Raw genomic sequence first — 27491 nt, forward strand, 5'->3', positions numbered from 1 at the left:
GAAATCCGGACACTTAGTAGCATATCATTTTTGTTATAGCTGGCAAAAAATCATTTAAAAAAAAGTTGGAAATGTGGAAATATCATCAGAATGTAGTATAAACAGTCAGTTTCAAGAAAAAACATGCAACATATGTCTTTTCTAACAATTTTTCATCAGAATTTTAAAATTAAAATGACTTGTTGTGCTTCGAATCCCGGACACTGATAAAAGCTGATTCGAAATCCGGACACTTTTGCTTCGAATTCCAGACACTCGATTTTACTTATGAATCGCACAAATTTGGACTGAAATGTTAGTGAATAGCATTATTTAAGTCTCAAATAAGCTGTTAACATCAAAACAATCGATAGTTTATAAAAAATTTGCTAGAATTTAAAGAAATCGTAACCATAAATTTCTGCTTTGCCTTCCCGGTGCTTCGAACGCCTATGAAATATTTCAAGTGAAATGTTTCACATTTTTGGTAAACTTATAATTTTATTGTATTTAATTGTTTTGGCATTAACTACAGCGTTCAAACAAACTTTAAATGAAAGTTGATTTTGGAATTCATCAAATAACACAGTTTTGACATTCATAATACGAACTTATATCCAAATAATTGATAAAACAAGATGAAGTGTCCGGGTTTCGAAGCGTCCGGGAATTTGAATCATAACGTTATTGCAAATAATAAAAAATTGGTTATTATCGAGAAAATACTGTATTTTATGAAAATCTGAGTATTTCATTTATGAATCTCTGAAACAGTTAAAATACTTTTAAAATTTAGAATCGTTTCATACTCATATTGCGATTTACAAAATTTGAGTATTTTCGAGAAAATACGGAATTTTGTGAAAATTTAAAAAAAATTAAAAAAAACTCTAAAACAGTTAAATGCATGCAAAATTTCGAATCGTTTGATACCTATAATGCAAATTTAAAAAATTGCATATTTTCGAGAAAATTCGGTATTTTGTGATTTTTCTTAGTACGATCAGTACCTTGCTGGACTCGGTCATTGGAAACGACCGTCGGCTCAACAACCGACGAAATAGGCGGCGGGCCAGATCCATCCAGCTGCGCTTTGTTGACAAACAAATGGAGCACGCGGTCGCATGATAGCGGCATCGAGCCAGAATTAAGGGTGATTATTTGAATAGAAATGAAACTTTTTTCAATGAAACATATCATTTTTCTGACTGAATAAAAAAAATTGCGAGCATGTTCAAACAATTGTACCTGATGTCGGATAAGTGATTAAAAATCAAAAAAATAATCCATAGTTTTTCTGTAAATTGAACTTTTTTACTCCAATTGGGTACTAAAGCCCAGTGTAAATCTTTATACACTACGGTAAAAACACGTTTAAAAACCATTTCTGATCACTTTTTTTTAATTTTTATGCAAAAAAAGTTATTGACAAGACAACATTTTTTCGATGGATCAACTACACAGTTCAACAAAAAATCAAATGTTTCTTGTCTCTGAGACGAGAATATGTGTTCCTAAAAAAAAAAAATGGCTATAAATATGCGTAGAAACAATCAAATTTCAAAAACCAGGGGTGTTTCAGAAAGGGGAAAACGTGAACTTTAAGATACATGCATTGGTTTAGTTATTTATTCAATAGTTCTTTTGTAAAATAGTCAGCAATGTAGCTTATTTTGGTCTAAACTAACATTTCAAACGGGTGTATCTCAAAATTGGGACCATTTGGAGCAATTCTGGACCCGGATTCGGATTCAGCAGGCAAAAATCTACTATAAACACACATACTCGTCTCAGAGACAAAATCTTGTTGGACTGTGCTGGTCCCCTTGGAAAGAGCTGTCAAGTAGGACCTTTTCTGTCAAGAAGGACCGTGAGGTTAATTTTTCAAAATTGATTTAAAAATCCGTTTTAAACTTTTTGTGGTCTTACAAAGGGTCATTGTACTCAGAAAAACAAGCTTTATCGTTGTGAACAATAATATCAGCAATCTAAACTTAATTTTAGGACCCAATTGGGAATCCCTAGGTCTATCCACGACCGTCTCCAATGACCGTGAGAAGATGCTAGAAAATCCAGCTACCAGCTAAATAAATGATACCATATTATCAAAAAAAAATACTAAGAGTAAGTTTTGAATATTCAACATTCTTTGGTTATTGAAATAATGGCATCAGTAGTGCGGTGCCTGTGTGGACGCTCAGTCCTGTTTTTTCGTGTTATTTTCCGTCTCTTTTGTGTCGCTGTTCGAGTGCATGGGGTGATTGGTCATTATAATTAAATAATGGCATCAGTAGTGCGGTGCCTGTATGGACGCTCAGTCCTGTTTTTTCGTGTTATTTTCCGTCTCTTTTGTGTCGCTGTTCGAGTGCATGGGGTGATTGGTCATTATAATTAAACAATGGCATCAGTAGTGCGGTGCCTGTGTGGACGCACAGTCCTGTTTTTTTTCGTTTTTTCCGTCTCTTTTGTGTCACTTTTTGTGTACATGGGGTGATTGGATTTCTTCTTCTTCTTTTTTCATTTATTTTTTGTTCGCGCGTTCGTTGGCCGATGAATTTTATTTTTGTTCTCTTTATATAGTTTTCGATAGAAACGATCCGATTTTTGTTTTTTGAGACAAGCAAGTCGTATTGCTGGATTAAGTCCTTTCCATATCGTCGAGGATCGGAAGGCACGTCGACGGATATGTTTTAAGGCTTATGATATAAAATAATTTTAATGAATGAAGCCCTTCCTACATCACCGTTGATCGGAAGGCACGCCGACGGAGAATTTCGGGAGAATCGCGGTCGAATTAATACTATATTTAAATCCTTAGATAGGTATCTTTCCGCAGCCGGCTGCCTAAGATTTTTAAAATTTCAACCGATAAACAAATTGCTCATGGTCGCATCACCTACCACAGTGAATCCTGACCTCATACCCATCTTACTAACCCTCAAAACTCATGTGATACTTTGTCGGAGACGCAGTCGATTTGGCGGTCCCATCACTCAAGTATCGGACTAACATTCCCATCCACTTCCCCGTGTCTTACCACTGGTCGTGGCCGGCGTCGGTATTGATCAGCACGATAGGGACCTTTGAAAATTGCGAAGGGGTGATGATTGGTTCCTACTTTTCATCTGTGGTCCACGGAGCAATGTTTGGGGGTCCTGGTCAATAACGAAGTAGCAGCTACGGGTAGACACCAATGCTATGCTATGCTAATATTCAACATTCTTTGGTTATTCTTAGACAATTTTAGAAACGATAGAACCATCGTTATCGATACTCGATAATTTTATTGTTTACTATCTTGGTGGCCACCTATGTATTATTTATGAGTTATTTATTGCAAACTTAGTCATAATCGGTCTCGAAAGCTATTTTTTTTTTGAATGAATGACACATTCCCCAAAGCGTAAGAATAACACACATGTTAATTTTCGTTCCTGACAGACCGGTTGGTGGGAATCATTTTCGTGCATAATTTGCAAGTGCACTTTGTTCTGAGGTTCTTACTGCGAGTCCATGGGAATTTTAAAGCTGAAAAAAAACCACACCAAAAACCCGCTCATCCATGGAATGTGTCTTCTCTCTGACGTACCAAAAATTTGATTTATGTGCGCTGGTGGAATTTCCCAAAGTCTGCACATCCAACAGTAAAAGAAAGAAGACAAGAAAATGTGCCTCAGTTTATCGAAGTAAATCGGAGCTTGAAAATGAACAATTTTATTCAATGATGTACAAACACCGGGCTCGCAAAAAAACAATTTATTTGCTGTTCAAACAGTGCCAACAAAAACCATAAATCCAGGTAAAGCAGCAGCAGCACCAGCCTGAAAAGAGCAGATAAGCTCGCAAACATTTTATTTAATTTTAATAAATTTATACACGAGCGCATCCAAAGCATAAATAAACAAAACGTTCGTTCCAAGTTCCCAGCCCGAAAGGTGACAGCAAAAACCTTTCGTGCGAGTTTTTCGTTCTAAAAGTTGCTCCTTTTCGAAGCTTCTTGGTGCGCGTTGGTTGGTTGGAAGGATCCGCCCCACCTTCGACGATGGCAGATTATAAGTGGTGGGTGGCAGGAACTTGGTGAGGAGGAGGTGCGGGTCTGTAAATGCTCAGCCAAAGGTTCAACAGATCAAGTTTCGCGTTGTTTGTTATTGTCACTTTTTATCGGCCTGGCTGGGCAGAAGCTTGAAGCGCGATATCACCGAAGATAAACGTATGAATTTTAAAATCTTGGAATTTTAGCATTGGAGAAAGAAGAATGAAATGAAAATCTTTCTTGTTTAAAATTAAAACATATTCTAAGATGTAAAGAACGCAACATATGTCAATCCAATGAACATTTTACTCTTAATATAATATGTTTTTTTTTCTTTTTCTTGTTTTAACATCAAATTCGAGTTCTGCGATCTCATTTTAGTCAAATTTGAGTAGTTGATTGCTTATTAAATAATGAAATGCATTTTTTTCAATATTTCGTCACCGGCATATTGGCCGCCATCTTGGATTAAAAAAATGTAAATCACTTCAGTGTAGTTTAGGGGTCATATTAAGCTCGACAATCAAAAATAAGACAGCGAAAAAAAAATTTTTTTTCCTGATTCGATTATCCGAAGTTTCGATTATCCGAAGTGACATTTTTCCGAGGCCTTCGGATAATCGAGCCTGGACTGTATTTAGAAAAAAATTTAAAAATTTTCAAAAAATAACTCTTTTTTGCTTAAAAAAATCGAAATATCAAAAAGATGGTAAAAATTTTTATTAAAAAACATCATTAGCTCTATTTTTTTTAAAGTTAAATGCCTCACAAAGTATACGAATCGATGAAAATTGGTTTTAAGTGTCACCTAATAAGTCTGTAATTTTCAACTGACGGTAAGTTGAAAATTAGTGTTTCGATTTTTAATTTTCATAAATGAAATTTTTGTGATATTTTCTGATCTTCTCAATGAAAATATCTTCAAAATGATAAAATTTGAACTTTTTTAATTACAATTAAAAAAAATGAAGAAAATTAACCTATTTGTAGAACTTTTCATATTAAAATTCCGTTTTTTGAAACTTTGCCGGGTTTTCTAGAGTGTAAAAAAATTCTAAAAAGTTGTACAGCAGACAATTACAAAAAAAAAATTACATTTGGGGTTTGTTTGTAACCATCACGAGTTATCGCGATTTTACGAAAAAAGTTTTGTCTTTGTCTTTGTCTTTGTCTTTGTCTTTGTCTTTATCTTTGTCTTTGTCTTTGTCTTTGTCTTTGTCTTTGTCTTTGTCTTTGTCTTTGTCTTTGTCTTTGTCTTTGTCTTTGTCTTTGTCTTTGTCTTTGTCTTTGTCTTTGTCTTTGTCTTTGTCTTTGTCTTTGTCTTTGTCTTTGTCTTTGTCTTTGTCTTTGTCTTTGTCTTTGTCTTTGTCTTTGTCTTTGTCTTTGTCTTTGTCTTTGTCTTTGTCTTTGTCTTTGTCTTTGTCTTTGTCTTTGTCTTTGTCTTTGTCTTTGTCTTTGTCTTTGTCTTTGTCTTTGTCTTTGTCTTTGTCTTTGTCTTTGTCTTTGTCTTTGTCTTTGTCTTTGTCTTTTGGTTTTGGTTTTGGTTTTGGTTTTGGTTTTGGTTTTGGTTTTGGTTTTGGTTTTGGTTTTGGTTTTGGTTTTGGTTTTGGTTTTGGTTTTGGTTTTGGTTTTGGTTTTGGTTTTGGTTTTGGTTTTGGTTTGGTTTGGTTTTGGTTTTGGTTTGGTTTTGGTTTGGTTTTGGTTTTGGTTTTGGTTTGGTTTGGTTTTGGTTTTGGTTTTGGTTCATTCTATTTGGTTTTATTTTATTTTATTCTATTCTATTTTATTTGGTTTTTTTTGGTTTTGGTTTTATTTTGGTTTTGGTTTATTTTGGTTTGGTTTTGGTTTTGGTTTTGGTTTTGGTTTTGGTTTTGGTTTTGGTTTTGGTTTTTCTTTATTTTGGTTTTGGTTTTATTTTGGTTTTGGTTTTGGTTTTATTTTGGTTTTGGTTTTGGTTTTGGTTTTGGTTTTGGTTTTTTGGTTTTGGTTTGGTTTTGGTTTTTTTGGTTCTTTTGGTTTATTTGGTTTTCATTCTATTTTATTTTATTTGGTTTTATTTTTTGGTTTTTTTGGTTTTGGTTTTGGTTTTGGTTTTGGTTTTATTTTGGTTTTGGTTTTGGTTTATTCTTTTTTGGTTTTGGTTTTGGTTTTATTTGGTTTTGGTTTTGGTTTTGGTTTTGGTTTGGTTTTGGTTTTGGTTTTGGTTTTGGTTTGGTTTTGGTTTTGGTTTTGGTTTTGGTTTTGGTTTTGGTTCTTTTGGTTTTATTTTATTTTGGTTTTATTTTATTCTTTTATTTGGTTTGGTTTTATTTTATTCTATTCATATTCTATTCTATTTTATTTATTTTATTCTTTATTTTATTTTATTTTATTCTATTCTTTTATTTTCTTTTTTATTTTATTCTTTTCATTTTTATTTTATTTATTTTATTCATTCTATTTTATTCTATTTTATTCTTTTTTTTTTTTATTTTGGTTTTGGTTTGGTTTTATTTTGGTTTTATTTTATTTTATTTGGTTTTATTTTATTTTTTTATTCTATTTTGGTTTTTTTGGTTTTATTTTATTTGGTTTTATTCTATTCTATTCATTTTATTCTATTTATTTTTTTATTTTGGTTTTATTTTGGTTCTATTCTATTTTATTTTGGTTTTATTTTTTCTATTTTATTTTATTTTGGTTTTGGTTTTATTTATTCTATTTTGGTTTTATTCTTTTTTTTATTCATTTTATTCTATTTATTCTATTTTATTTTATTCTATTCTATTCTATTCTATTCTTATTTATTTTATTCTATTTATTTTATTTTATTTTATTCTATTCTGGTTCTATTCTATTCATTCTATTCTTCTTTATTTATTTTTTTATTCTATTCTTTTGGTTCTATTTTGGTTTGGTTTTGGTTTTTTATTTATTTATTTTGGTTTGGTTTTGGTTTTGGTTTTGGTTTTGGTTTGGTTTGGTTTGGTTTTGGTTTTGGTTTTGGTTTTGGTTTTGGTTTTGGTTTTGGTTTTGGTTTTGGTTTTGGTTTTGGTTTTGGTTTTGGTTTTGGTTTTGGTTTTGGTTTTGGTTTTGGTTTTGGTTTTGGTTTTGGTTTTGGTTTTGTTTTTTTTAAATGGACATCTCTGTAGACTGGCATTCTTGAGAATGCGATAGATAAATGTTAAAAAGTCACATGCTGATATAAACATTGGCAAAGATGGGTATTTATACCCGAGAAAACCCTGTTGGAGTTGCTAAATTATTCATATTAAAAAAATAGCTTTCAATATTAATGTCAAAAATTCTGGCATTCAATTCCTTTATCCAAGGCTGTACATCAACCTTGCACATTCCACCCTGACTGTCACAATATTTGTCAACACGGGTGAAAGCCAAACTCACGATGAACTTCCACTCGAGTCACCGCCACATTAAAGTCACTCATAAAAAATCGATGATGACTAACGACTTTTTTTCTGTTCGTTCGCCACAGGCTGACTGTTTTGGATCGATGCCAAAAAAAGACAGGACAATTTCGTACTCACACACGTGGCTCAATCAATGCATGACGGTTTGGTTTTTTTTTTCTCCCAATTCGGAAACCACGGTCGAGGCCATCGTGCGGTCTGGTTTCGGAGAACTTCCTGAACGCCAGAACTCCCAGGAATAAAAACCACACAATACGACTGCTGCAGTCAGTCACCCCAAAGCAACAGCCACTTGCGCACTTTGAGACGCACTTTTTTGCTGCAATTGCTTCCTTGCCAGACGGACCACTTTTTTTTCGCTTTCAAGCTCTCGGTTTCATTGCGATCTGGATTAATTCCTTGGTGTGGGTCTGTGTGCACACTTTCTCCAGATTGGCACGTTTTTTTCTGTGAGTGATGCTTTACAGTTGAGTTCTTTCGCGCCGTTCTGGGAGAATCCCAGAACAACACTCCCTGGAAATGCCATACCGTTGAATCGGATAGAGGAGTTTGGGGTAAAGGTTCGTTGATTTATCACCAATATTTATAATTTTCAAATCAGACCTATGAGATATCAAACTGGATCAAATGGAACAAATCCGGGCTTAATTCGTTCAGCCTATGCCGACAAAATTGAGCGAAAAATATTCATGCTTGCTATATCTTGAAGACTTATTTAAAAATATATTTTAAGAACTCCTTTAGTTGTCCAATTCACCCTAATATTCACTGATCTCAACGGAAAAGGTCGCATTTTCCTCAACTTTCTGCCAGTGCTGCTGCACATGTTCCGGAAAACGCCCCTGCCTCTCATCAGAGATTCGAGAGAGAGAGCCTTGAATGCCACACACACAGGAAACGCAGGATTGATTCGCATTAATCTTTTGCATATAAAAACCCCGACTCGTGTAATGGACCTTGTGCGGTTTGAGCATAAGTATGTTGGTGGCCCGGTTTTCTGGTCTGGTCTTGTCTGGCGCAATGTGTGGTGAGGATAGGTCATGACCGTGGGGGCACACAAACAAACACACACTTGCAGTCTGGGTGGATTTTGCAAAAATGCGAAATTGAAATGATTATATGATATAAGATGTGGCGCGAATTTGCATAGAATGTTTCAAGTGTCTTGTTTGTGATGAGCGGTTTTTTTTTTGCATGCATTAACATTTTTGTTATGTTTCAATTAACGTTGGTTGATTTTCTTGTTCTTTTTTGTTGCGAGCAGATTTTTGCGGTCTGATGAACATATGATCGCATGATTAAATGAGTGATTTATTGCACTCACTTTGTGAGCCTTCTTGATTAATGGTTGGTGGGGCAGATCTTTGACACAGTTTCCGAATCAGACTCATGCTTTTAAATAATTAAATTTGGGGTGATTTTCAATACTTGAAACCAACGTCATAAGATTAAAAAAATATAAACAGTTGCTTTATTTTCATTATATTATTTCCAAAAATACAGTGTGAGTTTGTATACAATCATTGTTTTGCACCCTAAAATCAACCCAAAAGCCAGAAAACAATCAAAAAACTAATCAAAAGCCTCCAAATTTTTTGTTTTTGTGTTTTTTTTTAAATTATTGTTGCGGTATCTATGCCAACTCACACGAAAAAAGAAAAAGTTTCTTGGACCTTTCTTAAATTAACGAGAATCTTTGTTCAAAGTTGTAATTTTGGTCTTTGATCACGAATCCGAGGTGTTTTTGCTTTTCATGTTGTTGTTTGTTTGTTTTGTTGTTTTGTTGTTTTGTTGTTTTGTTGTTTTGTTGTTTTGTTGTTTTGTTGTTTTGTTGTTTTGTTGTTTTGTTGTTTTGTTGTTTTGTTGTTTTGTTGTTTTGTTGTTTTGTTGTTTTGTTGATTTGTTGTTTTGTTGATTTGTTGTTTTGTTGATTTGTTGTTTTGTTGTTTTGTTGTTTTGTTGGTTTGTTGTTTTGTTGTTTTGTTGTTTTGTTGTTTTGTTGTTTTGTTGTTTTGTTGTTTTGTTGTTTTGTTGTTTTGTTGTTTTGTTGTTTTGTTGTTTTGTTGTTTTGTTGTTTTGTTGTTTTGTTGTTTTGTTGTTTTGTTGTTTTGTTGTTTTGTTGTTTTGTTGTTTTGTTGTTTTGTTGTTTTGTTGTTTTGTTGTTTTGTTGTTTTGTTGTTTTGTTGTTTTGTTGTTTTGTTGTTTTGTTGTTTTGTTGTTTTGTTGTTTTGTTGTTTTGTTGTTTTGTTGTTTTGTTGTTTTGTTGTTTTGTTGTTTTGTTGTTTTGTTGTTTTGTTGTTTTGTTGTTTTGTTGTTTTGTTGTTTTGTTGTTTTGTTGTTTTGTTGTTTTGTTGTTTTGTTGTTTTGTTGTTTTGTTGTTTTGTTGTTTTGTTGTTTTGTTGTTTTGTTGTTTTGTTGTTTTGTTGTTTTGTTGTTTTGTTGTTTTGTTGTTTTGTTGTTTTGTTGTTTTGTTGTTTTGTTGTTTTGTTGTTTTGTTGTTTTGTTGTTTTGTTGTTTTGTTGTTTTTTTTTGTTTTTTGTTTTTTTGTTTTTTGTTTTTTGTTTTTTTGTTTTTTGATTTTTGTTTTTTGTTTTTTGTTTTTGTTTTTTTAACAATAGATATAATATAAACAATGCAAATATAAAAAAAGAAAAAAAAGAAAAAATCAATTTTGAAATCCAGGTTTAAGAAATGTTTAACTGTTTATTTAATATTTGAGCCGATCATGGTCGATAAAATGGTTTAATCTATGTTTAGTAGACGCTACTGTGGAAAGTTTTAAATAAACCCGATTTTTCCTTTTAGAGATTATCATATAATATTCTTATTTCGGAAAAACAATCAAATTTGATTTAAATACAAATCAAAGTTAATAGAATGTATTGATGTACATGCAATAAAAATGTATTTATCTTTATTTTTTCTTAAGAGGCGAATGCACAAACTGTGTAAAACCTCTATAATAAAAACAAAAAAAAAATAGAATGTATAATTATTCTGAAATGGTATATTAAATACCAGCTACAAGAAAATTGTCAATGAAGAATTCATGTATACTGAACATACAATGTTTACAAAAAAAATCCAACGACCGTGACAGGACTCGAACCTGCAATCTTCGGATCCGAAGTCCGACGCCTTCTCCATTAGGCCACACGGCCGCACACAAATCAGATGACATTCTTCTCAATCATAACCCTTCTTGTCATAGCAAAGTGGTAAATAGGAACCAGTTCATCTTTCCACTTAGAAAAAAAATCTAAGCGCCCCCGGGTGGACTCGAACCACCAACCTTTCGGTTAACAGCCGAACGCGCTAACCGATTGCGCCACGGAGGCACGTTGGAAGAACTGTGGAAAATCACAACCGGTATCGGTTTGCTTTTCAACGGAGTGTTGCCAATTTCACGACACCTACTTATTTAGTAGGGTGATAATTTTTTATCGCTGTTCAAACTAGCTTGCGGTAAGGTTAGAGGTTTGCGAGTAACTTCAACGCTACAAGAACGAGATTTCACTTGAGTAAAACAATTTGAAAATTTAAAAACAAAATGACAGGTTTGAAATTTTCCCCGCCGGCAATCACGAAATCAACTTAACAAAATTAGCTCCCAACTCCAAACAGGTTCCATCCTCGATGTTTCCCTCGTCGCAGACGAACGCCAACTGAGTAGGCCGTGAGCATCGCCAACATCACCATCAAACATCGCAGTAACCATCACCACTACACCCGCAGCGAAATTCATTCGTCGTGTACGCCCCACACGTGTGCGACGATGAAAAAACACGACAAAATGCGCAAGAAAAAACGAGACAGCAGGTGGTTTGCCCGGTGTCACGTGGTCGCGAGAGCGCGAGAGCGGGTTGCTCTCGCGATGCTTAAGCTCGCGAGCGAAGCTCGCTACGCGCGGGGAACCCTACAATTGTTCCGATTAGAAGAAGAATAGAGAGCAGGAGAGCGCGCGTGGGGAGCAGCGTTCTAACTCGCTTGAGAGAGTGTGGGCGAAAGGGGTGGGGGAGGAAGAGCGCAAAAAAGGCCCAGAGCGCAGTAGGCACAGACTCTTCGGCAGAAGAGTTGCGGAGGAGCGTCGTCGTCGTTATCAACAAATAACTTGATTCGCTTCGTTATTCCGAAGTGTTGTAGACGTGTTTTTTGTGCGCTCCGTGCGGGATTTTTTCGGCCGGTAAGAAGAAGAGGGAGAGAAGGCGGGCGTGTAAAAACGACGACGACGACGATTCCGGGGTTTTCGGGTGCGCGAGGAAAAAGCGGACTCATCTCGGCGGTAGTCTTTTTTGTCCGGCCGTACCGAGCGGACGACGTCCGAGGTCCTTCTTGAGGGTAGAACGCGCGCGACGATCCGGTTGACCGGTTCTTCTGGCCACCTTTTTGACGTTTTTCGGGAACGTGAAGATATTCTTTTTTTTTTCTGCGGTGGTGTGAGCGCGAGTGAGTGAAAGAGAGAGCGGAGGGATATTAGGGAATTTTTGTCGCAATTACCGCGCGATAATGAGTTACGAGGTCAGGACCGGTTGACAGAACGCGTCGTCCAAGGAGGCCTTGCTAATGAGCGATTGCTCACGCGTGAGTGTGTGTGTGTGAGTGCGTGACAGTTGCGGTGACGAGTAGAGCGCGTCGTACACTGTCAAACGTTCGCGAATTCGCAAAAGGGCGGAGAAACGTCAACGAGGAGGAAGAGAATAAAAAAAATGTAAACATCATTAGTGTTTGTGAACAAAAAGTGTAATAATAATTGTGTCAATCAGTTTTTATTCCCCCGGCAATCGATTTCGTGCAGTAATGTTGTTGATCGATTGAGGAATCCAACCCCAGTGTGGAAAGTGACCAAGTGAAGTGCCGGGAAGACGACGTTGCGGGTTTGTTCATTCATGAAAACGTGATTACACGTTACGTGCAGGATCCGGGGCGCCAGCAGCATTTGTAAACTCGAATTGATTCCTGCCGTAGCAGCGGCTCTACTTTGAATATCTGAGATTTTATCACATACACGGCGAAAGCCAGACCAGACGTCGGGTAATGACACCGCAAGTAATAACGGAATCGCATGTTTTGTCCCATTGACAAGCAATTCACGGTGCATACACAGTAAACGAGACCTAGGCAGGGAGTGTTCTAAACCCGGGGGCGGCGATGTCCCATCGCTTGTTGTGTCAACTTTGGGGAGTCAAGTTTGCGAGTAGTGAGAAACTGCGGGAAGTAACGGTAATTGTGGAAGCAGTGGTGACGGGGGCAGACAGCAGTTCCGACGAGATATGTATCCCTGGTATAGAGAGGCACCGCTAAGTGTTGGACAGATTTGCAGTCCGCTGACGGTGGCGGCAGCAGGGACGACGACCATCAAAACTGAAACGGGTTACGGCGATTGTATGCTGGACTTTCACAGTAAGGTGAGTTTTTTTTGGGACGAGTTGCAAGGAGGTTATATTATTGAAGGAAATGTGAGATAAAGTATTTGAAAAAGGTTTAAGTGAACGTTAAAAATAAATCCAGCCGTGTTTTCCTTCTAACATATTCTAATGAATCTTTGGATTTGATGATATAAATAGAGGCTTACTTCTAATTTATGGAAGAGTATAGTTTTAAAGCATCTGTCAATCCGGATTTTAATGAGATTTAAGACTGTTTGTCTATGTCCTTCAATGGTGGGGCCTGATGATTTAGATGAATTCGAGTTATCTCATAAATATCTAATGTAGAAAGCAAGGTACTTCGATATTCGGAATAACTATTGAGCTATATTTTCGACAGTCAGAACACATATCAACTAGTGCCAAGATAGTAACGTCATGATTCGAAATCCAGACACTTAGTAGCATATGATTTTTTTTATTTGCTAGCTAAAAGTCATATAATAAGTTGGAAATGAAGAAATATCATCAGGATGTAGTATTAACAGTCAGTTTTAAGAGAATACATGCAAAATATGTATTTTCTAACAATTTTTCATCAGAATTTGAAAATTAAAATGACTTGTTGTGCTTCGAATCCCGGACACTGATAAAAGCTGATTCGAAATCCGGACACTTTTGCTTCGACTTCCGGACACTCGATTTTGCTTATGAACCGCACAAATTTGAACTGAAATGTTAGTAAAAAGCATCCTTAGATCTCAAATAAGCTGTTAAAATCAAAACAATGGATATTTAATATAAAAATTTGCTAGAATTTAAGCAAATCAAAACCATAAATTTCTGCTTTGCCTTTCCGGGGCTTCGAATGCCTATGAAATATTTCACGTGAAATGTTTCACATTTTTGGTAAACTTATTATTTCATTTAATTTAATTGTTTTGACATTAACTACAGCGTTAAAACAAACTTTAAATGAAAGTTGATGTTAGAATTCATCAAATAACACAGTTTTGACAATCATAATGCGAAAAAAACGAAACTATTGGCACTACGCCCCCCGGGGCATGGCCTTCCTCTAACGTGGGATTTCTGCTCCAGCGCCTCTGACGAGACAGGAGAAACCGGGACCGACGTTTTACTTCACCATCCGATAGAAGCTCAGCGGATAAGGCGGGAATCGAACCCGCGTCTCATAGCATCATCGGGATCGGCAGCCGAAGCCGCTACCCCTGCGCCACGAGACCCATCATAATGCGAACATATATCCAAATAATTGATAAAACAAGATGAGGTGTCCGGGTTTCGAAGCGTCCGGGAATTCGAAACATGACGTTAAAACAGTACCAATACATCAAAATACTACATTTAGCTAATTTTATAATGCGAAAAATTATGACACATTTTAACAATTTGCAAACCCTGTGACAGATTTGAGTCTTTACGTCCAAAAAAAAAATTAGGTGTGAAGTGATTTGATCAGGAATGGAATCAAATAATTCTTCTTTCTAACAGCACTTGTAAGGCTGTAGTAGAATGACTGAGCATCGGCTATGCATTAGGGTGCTGTATGAAAAAAGGTGTCTTAATTCAATTCTTAACTATTCCTCTAAATTTGGGAAGGTTGAATTAGTCCTCACTTAGCCCAAATAGATTGAATTTTCTGTGTGAGTTTATATGAAAAACTAGTTTTTTTTTGTAGTATGATTCATTGGTGTTTCCACACGGATAGAAATCCTGCAAGCAAATCCGGTAGCTCTGTGTTGTGGAATTCGAGAACATTGAAATGATTCCAAAATCGTCAAAAAAAACTTTTTGGATTACGTTTTAAAACTTTCCCGAAGACAGTATGGTGCTGAAATGCATGAGACAAAAATTACAGCATGTTCAATACTGGTCTAAAACTTGATTTCAGTGCATGAGTAATGTATTTTTAAAATTTAAAAAAAAATGTTTAAACCTTCATTTCTGTTCTATTTCATGTTGTGATAAAATCTCATTTCAGTTTTCAAAAGGTTATAATGGCCGTTTCGAGCTCTAGTGGCAATACACGTTGAAATTTGAAACAAAACAAGATTTTGCTTTTTTGAGTTATGAACATTCAAAAAAGTACAGATGAAATGTTTAAAGCGTTCTCGAAAATAAGTGTTAAAGAATTCAAATCTTTAAAAAAAATCAGGCAAAAAAGCTGTCAATTTTCACTCAAATAAAATGTTGAAGCTATAAAATAAAATGTCTGAAATGTTTCAATATTTTTTCTTTTAAAATTTGATTTTGTGTACCGGTCAAGGTCGAGGAAGGAAAAACTAATATTTAGATGACTAAAAGCAGACAAAAACTAAAAGACAAAGGCAACCAACTTTTGCTGTGCTAAAATCCGTCTTCAAAGCCGATTTGATCCCATGGTACAACAACCACTGTTGATGAGTTATCCAGATAAATTTTGAATTTGATAATTTGAAAAATACATATTTCACTTTGAAGCTTATGATTTGCACGTATTTTTAAAATAAACCACTACTTGCTCACTGCTGAAATCTTTATGTTTTTCCAATTGTTAAACGGTTAAATCCCAAGTAACATTTTGAGTTTTATCTTTGCTGTTACAACCGCTATAAAACCTCCCAAGTAGCAATACAAATGCCTTTGATTCTTAAGCATGTTTATAATAGTTTTATCAAATGCTATAAAGTTTTGTTACATCTTTCACTAAATCCAACAGGTTTTACCATTTCATAAACTTGAACATATTTTAAAGAATTCTTCAAGATATCATTAAGAATTTTGTTTGGAAGTTTTAACTAAGCTTTCAACTTTACACTTTAAGTACACCTGAAGAATTCTTGATGCAGCTGTTAAGTCTTCAGTAAGCATTTTATCAATCTTGTTAGATTTGTACTTTCACTTTGACATATTCAGTTGTACGTTAGCAGCGCAGTGAAATACATTAAGAGGCGAGCTGATATTTTTGAAAAACGTTTCCGAGCATAATTACTAGTGAATTTTCGGTTAATGTTTTTAAATTACAAATTACTTAAGAACTATGTGTTGATAATAATAAAATATTTTTTAATTGGTGGTTTTTTATCGTGTTTGAATTGTGAGAAAACGGAACATTTCCCCGAACCAGAAATTCGCTTGCTTTGCTATTGATGTATGTACTGGTGCTGTACATTATCATTATTGTGTCAAAGTGGATATACATCATGTTATTTTGCAATTTATCGTTACTAAACGAGGCATTTCATCAAATTGTTTTCGTTTTAGTGTTCTTCGTCCTGCCCCTTTTATAAAAAGCCTTTCAGTCTTGATTAGAACTTCTTTAAATACATATGGTTTTCAAAAAGTAGTTGATAAAACTTTTCATCCTTAGAGTTACCTTGTTTAAAACTATCAAGATTTTATTATGTGTATTGCACCGCGCAGTTATTTACAGTTTTGCTTATGCTGATTGCAGCGGTTTTTTGTCCACTAATATGTTTAATTTGAAAAAGAGAGTGATAATCGTTTTAATATATCATTGTTTGTGGTGTGCAGTATATATTGTGGTTGAGTTAAAGATTGTAATAGCAACAGGAAGTAAAATAGTGAAAGCAGCTGATTTTGAAGGCAGTGTCCAACCCACCTTCGCTGTTTAAAGTTTGGTCATTGAACTGTGTTGAATGACCAAGTTTGTGCTTTTTTAGTTGTTATTTAATAAATAAACCCCATGCAAACTAACAAAAATGTATTGTTTTTGCCTTCCTCACCTTACTGAGGAAAGGCTATAAAATCACTCGAAAACTGAACTTCTCAATTAGACCTCCTAGACTCACCTTCATGTATACCTATCGACTCAGAATCGAATTCTGAGCAAATGTCTGTGTGTGTGTGTGTGTGTGTGTGTGTGTGTGTGTGTGTGTGTGTGTGTGTGTGTGTGTGTGTGTGTGTGTGTGTGTGTGTGTGTGTGTGTGTGTGTGTGTGTGTGTGTGTGTGTGTGTGTGTGTGTGTGTGTGTGTGTGTGTGTGTGTGTGTGTGTGTGTGTGTGTGTGTGTGTGTGTGTGTGTGTGTGTGTGTGTGTGTGTGTGTGTGTGTGTGTGTGTGTGTGTGTGTGTGTGTGTGTGTGTGTGTGTGTGTGTGTGTGTGTGTGTGTGTGTGTGTGTGTGTGTGTGTGTGTGTGTGTGTGTGTGTGTGTGTGTGTGTGTGTGTGTGTGTGTGTGTGTGTGTGTGTGTGTGTGTGTGTGTGTGTGTGTGTGTGTGTGTGTGTGTGTGTGTGTGTGTGTGTGTGTGTGTGTGTGTAGGGATGTGGGTCTGTGCACCAAAAAATATGCACTCGATTATCTCAGCACTGGCTTAACCGATTTGGACCGTTTTGGTCTCATTCGATTCGTCTTGGGGTCCCATAATTCCCTATTGAAAATTATGAAGTTTAGTAAAGTACTTCAAAAGTTATGCTAAAAAAAATCATTTTGGCTAAAGTCCGGAAGATTGTAAAAAGGGGGGTTTTTGTAAGAAACCCCAGCATGTTATACATTTTTAGAAAGGTATTTAAAAGACCTTTCCAACGCGACCAATACATTGAAGATCTGACAACCCTATCAAAAGTTATAAGCACTTAAGAGTTATTTATACACTTTTTGGAGGCTAGTTCTCAGATATATAGATGAAAACGTATTCCAAATATATCATGCGACCTATCTTTGGATAGGTAATTTAAAGACCTTCCCACGAGCGTGTCTATTTTGGATAGCATTACCCTTTGAATGAAAGGAAGGCACCAACCACCTAAGGGTGGATTAAGTAACGTTTTTATTGAATTATTGCCAAATTCAAATCCGTTGTCCAAGTCGATCTATTTGCAGTTGATGAAACCCGCATGCGCTACGTTCCCAGCCGTGTGCAATTTAATCTTGGTGAAGACCACGATAAAGCACTGTGAGCCTGTTAACCCTAATAAATCCTTTTATTCCTAGCTAGTTTTGGGAAAGAGTCTTCGAAGAAGCATTGATTTTAAAATAGACTTGAAAAGAATATCAATACTTATACATTTTCGCCATATTGCCAAACAAATCGAGGTGCTAAAAATCGTAGCCATGTTGAATTTTGGAGCAACAACCGGCGAAAAAGATTTGTTTTTTGAAAAAAGTTTAGCCTTTTTGTGATAATTTTAAAGGCGCGTTCCATTTTTTCGAGCTATTTTGAAAAAATGTTCGGTAATTTTTTTTGGCACTACTGTTACGGTACATTTTAGCATTAGCATTAGCAATAAAGGTCGCACAATTCCGGATGGCTGCACAACGCTTATCTTGCTGTTTAACTGTAATTAAACGTATGATAGCACTAGACTCTCATCCGGTTACAATATTCCAACGATACTGACGCGCAATAATATCAATTACCACAATGAACCCCCACTGCATGCATGACTCGAACATGAACACGAAAATAGCACAAAGAGAACACCACAAAAATCTATCTTCCCATCACCACTGCTTGCACAATACTCTACTGTTACGGTACATTTCACTGGAAAAATGCAAGTGCTTGAATATATCTATACAATTATTATCAGATGAATTATCAACTACCATAAGCCTTTTAGAATTCCATTTCACATAAGAATATTTGCCTTCAATCAAGTAAATCAGCATGCTGTTCCCTTCTGTACAGGCTTTTGGTTCTATTTGAGATAACATTCTTAAATGCTTCATGCTTTGTTATAACTTTCAGGAGTTCCTACAGGTTGCTACAAAAAACTTTTCCAAACTAGAAAGTTTTATTCGAGCATTGAAGAGCTTTATAAAGTATTTATTAGGTACACAATAAAATTATAATGTCTTATGATATTCTTAATTTTTACTCTGGCTAACCTCCTAAAGTAGTCCATTTTAGCTTTATTGCTGATTTAACACTTATTTAACACAGCATGTGGGACTAAAAGGCATCTCGCATACATTTTCTCAGGAATTCTACATAACTTCTCCAAAACTGCAATAAAACTAAAATTGTTACTTGGGCTATCAGCCAAAACCCCCTAGTCGTAACGATCACCTTCAGAACCCCGAAAAACTCCTTTCAAAACCCAAAAGGACTCCCGAAAAAGTTGTTACGACCTATTTATAAAACCTTCATAAGAGCTCAAGGCTTTACAACTGAATCTTAACAACATCCTTAAAGCCTTAATAAAACATTTGTTAAAACCTAGTGAGGAGTTTTGGAAAAATTACATTTCGTACGTCTTCAAACGTCTCATGCCAAACAGGTTTTATTAAGGCAAAAATCAAGTCTTCCACTTACCAAATGATATAACAATTGGTGGCTCAATTTCAGCAACGGTTGAAATTTTCTCGATAAATGTGAGGGAGAAAGAGCCGAGAATATGAACTCTTTTGTAATTATAGTTTTTTTGTGCATAAAATATTTTAGTGTTCAATGCTTATGATATTCCATATTCTGCATAAATGAGTGTTATTATCATTTTTAATCAAATTTATTGTTTTTTTTTTAGTTTTTTTCTGTCAAGATGACGGTCAGTCACATTTAACCAGACCACGCGTTTAAAATTTACTTATGGCACTTGACAGCTTGGTTTTAAAGAAGCACGCGATAAAACCGTTAGGCATGGCAATGCCATCGGGTTTTCAATACGCTCATAAAACCTTATTCAAGTCATTTGGCATGTATTGTCACCAAGTTTTATGTTCGAGACATAAAACCTTCTTAAAACCTTTTAATCAGCCGATGCTTATTGGTTGCTATTAATTCCGAAATAAAAATAATAAGCAATTAAGATGTTACCATAAGACTGGTTTAAAGTTTTCGTCTCCACCCCCACACCTTTCACCCAGCAGAACCGAGAGACAACAACTTAGAAAAATATTTGCACTTGGGATGTTTACGAAATGTTTAGTCTCTGAGTGGTTTCACGAGAAAATTGGTCAATTCAGAGGATCGGAATTTGAAAAGAGCAGTTGATCATTAAGTTTGAGTTGAGCCAAACCGAAGAACTAATCAAATTATCTTTTTAAAATGAAACTAGTAATTGAATAAAAGTGTTTAAAGCATAAGCATAAGCATAAGCATAGGTGCCCACCCGCAGTTACTCCGTTATTGACCAGGACCTCCAGAAGTTACATCCACGAGCCGTGGAAGATAAGTGGGAGCTATCTTTCCTCGCTTCGCAACTTCTCAAAGGCCCCTATCATGCTGATCAATACCGGCGCCGGCCACGACCAGTGGTAGGGTCACGGGGAAGTGGATGGGAATGTTAGTCCGATACTTGAGTGATAGAGACCGCCGAATCGACTGCTTCTCCGACAAAGTATCACATGAGCTTTGAGGGGGTTAGTAGATGGGTATGAGGTCAGGATTCACGAGTGGCAGTGATGTGACCATGAGCATTTTGTTTATCGGTTGAAAATTTTAAATCTTAGGCAGCCGGCTGCGGAAAGATAGATAATTGATTATTTAAAAAGTTTTTTTTATCGAACGCGTGCCAGCCGAGCAGTAGTGCTATGGGCTGGACCTATAAGTATATTTTTACTGTTTTTACATTTTAGATAACGCGAGCAAATTTCAAAAATAGTTAATAAATGACGCTTTACTTTTCATAAACTCGATAGTTTGATGAGTGAATACTAAAACTGCCAGTTGGAATACATTTTTACGATCATTTACGACGAAAATTATCGCGAAAAAACAGGACTGCGCGTTCCCAGAAGCACTGCACTTATGATGTCATTATTCAATTATAATAACCAATCACCCCATGCACACAAACAGCGACACAAAAGAAATGAAAATGAGCATGCAAAAACAAGACAGCGCGTCCCCGTGGTCAGCGCACCAATGATCTAATTGAATAAAAGTGTTAAATTAGAAAAAGCCTTATACATTTTGATACAGAAAAAAGAAGACAGAATGGTATAAGTTCGACCCCAAACAATGCTGAAAGTAGTAATTTTTAAAGCTGAATTTTTGATTGAAACATTAGTAAGCTGTATTAACTCAATTCCTCAACTAGCAAATCTGTGAATGTCCAATGTCTCAACTAAAATGACAGCTTCGAACAACTCAAATCCCCAGCGCATTCCCGTTTGCATTTCCGCGTAACATCGCATAACCGGCCCTGGCTCCCACGGGGCTTAAACCCGACCGAATCTCCCCGAGGGCGGCGGCCAAGGCAGCTTAATACACTCCCTTGGGTAATTCCTTGCCACACCACAGCATGGCGCGGGAAGAAAAAACATAATTAGTCCTCATTTGCCTTGTCCAAAATTACACTTTGAAGGGAACCCCGAGTGGAACAAGATCACCAAAATTTGGCCCCAAAAACCACGAAATCAACTTTTATGCTTTGGTGCGCTTCTGCCCTCGGAAATTTCATGTTTGGTCCTCGTTTTATTTTTTTTTTGCTGACCAACTTATGTGTTCGCTCCTTTGCAAGGCGCAACCGATGGCTAATTCAAAAATGATTACAATGTTTCGCAAAGTGGCTGCTGCACCCGGGGATTTCTCCAGACCGCGTGTGTGTGTGTGGCTTCCTCTTTTTTTTTCTCTCTCTCTTGTTGCTCCTTGAACAGACCTTAATGAAAATGCCACCCCTTGAGCCGACGAGTGACAACATCCGCCAACACCAGCGAGAACGGTTGATGTCATTATCATTTGGCCACGATGTGGCCCGCAGGGAAGGTCATTAAGGGAGGGATACGACTCCGAAAATCCACCTGTTTCGTTTCGCCGACGATGATCGGATCGGATACCTTATGATCTTGGGCATAAGGTGCGCGCCCAAGTGGGGGATAATGTTACGAGTTTGGCCGGCGCGCACATAAAACTTTTAATCAAGAGTCACGTCCCGATCGTACGTGCGATGATCCGCGATGAGAATGGTTTGGTCGATCAGCTACTGGTTTTCGGTGCTGGAATAAAAAAAAAAGAACTTTAAAAATTTAGTTGTTGTGAAAAAGTTGATAGTATGTTTGGCATCCATACGACACTTAAAACTCAAATCGCACAGGATCCTCAAAACAGGTTTGAAGAGTTTGAAGCGCCAAGATTGTTTGTATTTAAACCATATTTACCTTTTAAACCCGGCTTTAGAGTGCCCATGCGAATAGGGTATAAGTCACAATATGCTGAGTCGCATAGCTTTTGAAACGACTCCGACTCAAAATCTGGCTTCTTTAGCTTCAGCGACTCCGAACCTGATTTTGACTCCAGCTCCCAAATAGACACAACTCCAACTCCAACAAACGACTAATTTGACTGAATTAAACATCTGGAAATAATGTTTTCTGATGATCCAAGATGTAATTTTATCTCAGAATATGTGTAGTATTATTATTTTTTTGCCTATTTGGGACAAAGCGTAATTTTGTTTTTTAAATGTTATGCCTTCTAAATTTACAAAAAAATCAACTCTGTAGCACTCGTTAGGGACCATCCATAAACCACGTGGACACTTTTTTGGGAATCTCAACCCCCCCTCCTCCTCGTGGACAATTATCCATACAAAAAAAAACTTTTTTGTATGGATCGTGGACAATCGCCATAACCCCCCGTAAAGTGTCCACGTGGTTTATGGATGGTTCCTTATACCGATTTAACATTTCGCCGAAAGAATTTATTTTGCATTCAGAATTCATTATAAAAAAATTGTGCTTATTTTTGCGAAACCTGATAAAACTGTTACAAAAGAATTTAAATAGTAGTTTATGCAACAAGTTGCAAAAAGAGATTTTTTTCAGCACGAGTCGTACATTTATCCAACGAGGTTCACCGAGTTGGATAAATACGTAGAATGCTGAAAAAATCAAGTTTTGCAACGAGTTCCATACAACTTTTTTTGCAATTCTGAAAAACACACACTGAGTGAAATTTTATGTCAAATTTTCATGAATTTTGTCAATAAATCGTTTAAATCAAACAAATGTTGAAAAGTGTTACTTTTCGAAACAAGTGCTGAAAAGTAGAACTATTTTGAAAAGTGTTTCTATTCGATTCTGTTATTTTTGTTACAGAAAAGTAGGCCATTTCGTCGTTCAAGAATGACAGGAAAAGTAAGTAGTTTCACGACGGAATTGCAAAAAAATATTTTAAATACATTTTCAAATGATTACTTTAAGAAAAGAATACAGCCTAAAGAATGAACTTGTGGAGCCTCCAATATTGTGTAAGAAAACTATTTTTTTGGGAATGCAAAACCTCACAGAAATTCGAAAATGCAAAAAGCTGGTTATGTTTAAAACATGCATAAACTAAACAAAATTAGGCAAATTAGGTAGCTGAGGTTTAACAAAAAACAAAACAAAATGGATTTTTTTTTGAAGAATGCAATACACTAAATGTTTTTGATCTCATGCAATATTTATACGATTAAAATTTCACGAACATTAAGTAATAAAAAAAACCAACTCATGTGTTGGAAGAAGGGAGATTCTAAACGAATCTTCTGAAACAATTTCTGTTGATACTTTCAACTCAACTTTACGAAAATATATTTTTTTTAACTGAGCCAAAATAATAATAAAAAAATAATAAAACAGTGCAGACGAATAAAAGTAATTTATGCAACAAGCAGACTTTTTGAGCACGTAATTAAACATTTATCAAACAAGGTAAGACTTGTTGGAATTGGATAAATACGATGAGTTCCGAAAAAAAGAAGTTTGGTAACAAGTAAAATAGTATGAACCCCTTTGCATTGAGTTTTTTCAGTGAAACCTTTATTTTCTCACTTTTCCCAACCACTATGTTATTTGCCGTCAAGATTAGTGCCAAACTCCAAAACAGTATCGGAAAATATTACTTTTCTATACATGATGATTTCCATTTGTACTGTTACTTAAGTTGATGAAAAGTTGACTGTTTCGTCATTCAAGAATGACAGTTATAGTTAGCAGTTTCACAATGTATCGTTAATATTGTTTTGCTTTTATTTTATGGAAGGGGTAACGTAAACATTAAAAAATATTCTCACTAAACGAAACATGGTTTAAAAAATCTGCTTAAATTAAATGAGAGCCTTAAACATAAAATATTTTTGAGTTTTTGAACACAGATTGGAAAAGGGGAAGGGGTCTACACAGCAAAAAATCCGATGGTAAAGTCGCATGCAAAAGCGTGCACATCACTTTCGTCAAAATAAACACTTAATATTACACACTGCATGTACATTTTCTGCAAAAACAAAAAAAAATGCATCCGATGGGATTAAAACCCAGCACCAACAGTAAGGACTGGCGCCTTAGCCCACTCGGCCATTAGACCGATGGAACTCTGTAAGGATAAACGCATATATGAGCTTGACATTTCGGTCAAGTTGGTTTCCCATACTGATGGGCTACATATTTTAGGGTGTAAAATTACATAAAATTGCAGAAAATAATGCAATATTTATTTTACACCCAGGCCTTTTACACGCAGCTGGATTACTACTTTTATAGCTGTGATGACCTAACTCCAAATTCGCTCGTGTTTCGACCAAACCTCATGAAATTTTATTTCGGAATGTCTGCTTTCAGATGCTTATTGAAAAACTTAGACACCTTTTATCGGTTCAAAGTTGTTGACATTTTCGTCAAAAATACAAAGATAATAATCGGACCAACATCATATTTTGAGCACATAATCTTGAGATAATTTCTTACTAAAACTTCAAATTTCAGCCAAATGCATTCACAACAAAAAAAGTTTTAGCGGTTTGAATTATGCAGGGGTCGCGTCTAAAACGCGAATTCATAAAATTTTAGCCAGAAAAAAAAACAAACGAACTGGCCAAAAGTATATGATAATAGAGAACTTATGAGCAATCTTGAAATATTCATGCTGAAAATTTCATAAGGTTTGGTCGAAACACGAGCGAACGTCAACAATTTGAATTTGAAGTTAGGTTAGACAAATCGTCCAATGTACTATACTTTTGAACAGTACTGTGAATTAAAACTAACATAATGCCTTTATTATTTTGTTATTTTATTGTTTAAAATTCAGAAACTCTATCTAGTTTTATTTACTATATAGAACAAAGCATTGGATCTTATAATAATAACCTTGTCCGTAATCCTCAATGTACACTAGGGTTACAAAAAATGATTAAAATTTTGGAAAATCTTAAGATATATCCTCTGGCACAATTTTTAAGGCCAAAATAAGGAACTGTGCCAATATTGAGCCAAATTGGTTAAGGATCGCTATTGATCGTTGAGTTTTGTATGGAATGTATCGCAAAAATATAGAAAAGCAAAAAAAACAAAAATAACAAAATTCCACCAAAAAGTGGTTATAAAGAATCACAGTTAAGAGTGAGATTCTTATATGGGCAATTCTCTACCAACTCACACGAAATCAGGAAAAGTTTTGAAAAAGTTACTTTTTGCGTTTCTCTTTGTTTCGTCGTCCGTGCCTGTCGCGGGTGACCATGAACGGCCATGATCGATGACGACCAACTTTTTCAAAACTTTTTTTCGTAAAATCGCGATAACTCGTGATGTTTATAAGCAAACCCCTTATGTATAAATATCAAAATTTTTGTAATTGTCTGCTCTACAACTTTGTAGAACATTGTTACACTCTAAAAAATAACCCTGCAAAGTTAGAAAAAACACGAAATTTAAAAATAAAAATTTTTGTTCTAGATGAAAAAATTACCCTTCTGGGTCAATGTAGATTTGAAAAGTACATTAAATTTCCCATAAAATGACATGTTCCAAATTTTTTTACAGTCGAGTAACGGAAAATGGGAGTATTTTTAAAACTTTTTTAGTGTTTTTTTTCGATGAAAAATACGTTTTTTCGGAATTCTGAGTACGCCATCAAATCGGGCGTCTAATTTTACATAAAAGTCTCTTTGACACCAAATTTCTATCTCATCACCGTTTCAGGCTGCAAATTATTGAAAAACGCCTCTTTTTTCGCAAGTTCAAAAAATGGAAGGGGTCGTACCGCCCCTCCGTCACGAGATATCAAAAAACGGACCTCGGATTCGTGACCAGAAACAAAAGTTACCCCTTAGTTTCACGCAAATCGAATAGGGGTCGGGGCAACTGCTGTGTGAGTTGGCGGAGAATTACCCATATAAAATTTTATGATCTTAAACAATCCATAGCGACCCTTAAACCTGAACCGATTTGGCTCAAAAGGGAAAGTTTTTTCCAAATTTAATGAAGATCTTATTCCGGAGAATTGGTAAGAATTGGACATTTTGACGATTTTCCCCATACAAACTTTAAGCGATTCGAGGGATGGGTTCTCGTGGTCAGAATGAGCTCAAATTTGGAGTTTAATCTAGTGATGGGTCAATCAGGGTTTTCAGGGGGTAGCCCCGAGAAAGCCCGGATTTAGACCAGTACAAGTTTGTCAGAGGATTTGGCCGCTGTGGGTGTATGATGTTGTGCTATCTTGCCGAACGTTGCCTTTTTGACGTTCTGAGAAAAATGCGTTTCAAATTTTTGACCTTAAGTAAACAAAAGTTAGCGTACGCAATGTAAACAATAACACGTTTTGTGTCCCGAAGTTTGATAAAATTTGGTTGACGAAGTCCCGAGTTGGAATTAAAAATGTTTACGGTAGGCGGGCATATACGTGTGTCAAACGCGTTCTAACCAGAAATCCCTTGGGCCAATTGCGACAATTACAGAAACTTTCAGAGTGTGTCAAAATAGCATGCCAAGAATTTAATCCATTTCTGGCTAACTGAACTTTAAAATTCCGTCGGCTACTGGTTACTGGATTGTGCGAACACTCGCCTGCAATCTGCCGTCGTTGCCATCCGGCCAGCAGCGAAGACCCTTTAATCTTCCCAGAGCAGCAGCGCGCGCGCGGGTGCCGGAAATCGCATCATCTTTTATGCTCCACAATCATACCAAATGAGATTGTACGTTGAGGCACCTTAACCTCAAACGCGTCACTTTGGCTGAACGTTGTTCTGATGAGAACATCTCTGTAGCAACAAAAGCAACAACAATCGCATGGAAGTGGATTAATAAAACAGTAATTGAGCAAAATTAAAATGTTCTGCATGCTGACGATCATTTCCAGCAGAGCAGCAGAGAGAGTGCGTAACGGTGAGACCATTCGAACCCGCAGAAAAATGAAAAGCCGACGGACGCGTTTGAAAGTCGGGGGACGTGAGATGAATGAAAAATGAGCAATGACGCGTACAGGGAAGTAATGAGGTCAGGTGGAAAATTGGTTGTTTTGTACATGATGAATTTGTTTCAGTGCAAGACAATAAAGTTTTTTTTTCAGTTTCATAACTAAAATAATATTTTTTATTATGTTAATATAACAAAAATTGTGATTGCACCTTCTAGTCCCATCGATAAATGATTCGTTCAAAATCTCCATAACAATTTTAACATAAAATGATGAATGATGATGTGTGATGAAATATTTCTCAAATTTACCCCCGACTATTTAAGTTCCATGAAACCCACGAAGCTTGTACAAAACCGTTTCATTCGTCCGTTGCCATCGTAGCCTTTGGTATGATAAATCGCCATCACCTTCACTGTTTAAACTTGTTGGGCAATTAATAACGTGTGAGTCCAAATTGAGTTCCGCTGAACTTGGCTGATGAATACCAATTAATTAGTTACTGCAGTTGAGCAAGTTTGTAACAAACAGAAAGACAAAACTCAGAGTTTTGAGGAATTTTGAAACCCGTTTAAAAAAATCATTAGTTTATTGCATAAACTGCATGTTTCCATAAAATTCACCACC

General features: G+C 35.9%; 1 protein-coding gene and 2 non-coding genes across 3 annotated transcripts in view; 1 reads left to right on the forward strand and 2 right to left on the reverse strand.

The window, feature by feature from the left end:
- Window positions 1-10510: 10510 nt before the first annotated feature.
- On the reverse strand, window positions 10511-10583 carry Trnar-ucg. The gene has a single exon. It is a non-coding gene; the product is annotated as a tRNA-Arg (tRNA).
- A 103-nt stretch (window positions 10584-10686) lies between these two features.
- Window positions 10687-10760, reverse strand: Trnan-guu. Its single transcript has one exon. It is a non-coding gene; the product is annotated as a tRNA-Asn (tRNA).
- Window positions 10761-11672: 912 nt separating this feature from the next.
- The window catches only part of LOC6054663 (zinc finger protein rotund), a 219150-nt gene continuing 203331 nt past the window's right edge, over window positions 11673-27491 (forward strand). Inside the window, exon 1 of the mRNA XM_038261933.1 lies at window positions 11673-12827. Within this exon, the coding sequence (XP_038117861.1) occupies window positions 12693-12827 (135 nt within the window). The 5' untranslated portion in view covers window positions 11673-12692. The remainder of the gene's footprint in view (window positions 12828-27491) is intronic.

The sequence above is a fragment of the Culex quinquefasciatus genome, chromosome 3, assembly GCF_015732765.1.
Source record: "Culex quinquefasciatus strain JHB chromosome 3, VPISU_Cqui_1.0_pri_paternal, whole genome shotgun sequence".
Taxonomy (NCBI): domain Eukaryota; kingdom Metazoa; phylum Arthropoda; class Insecta; order Diptera; family Culicidae; genus Culex; species Culex quinquefasciatus.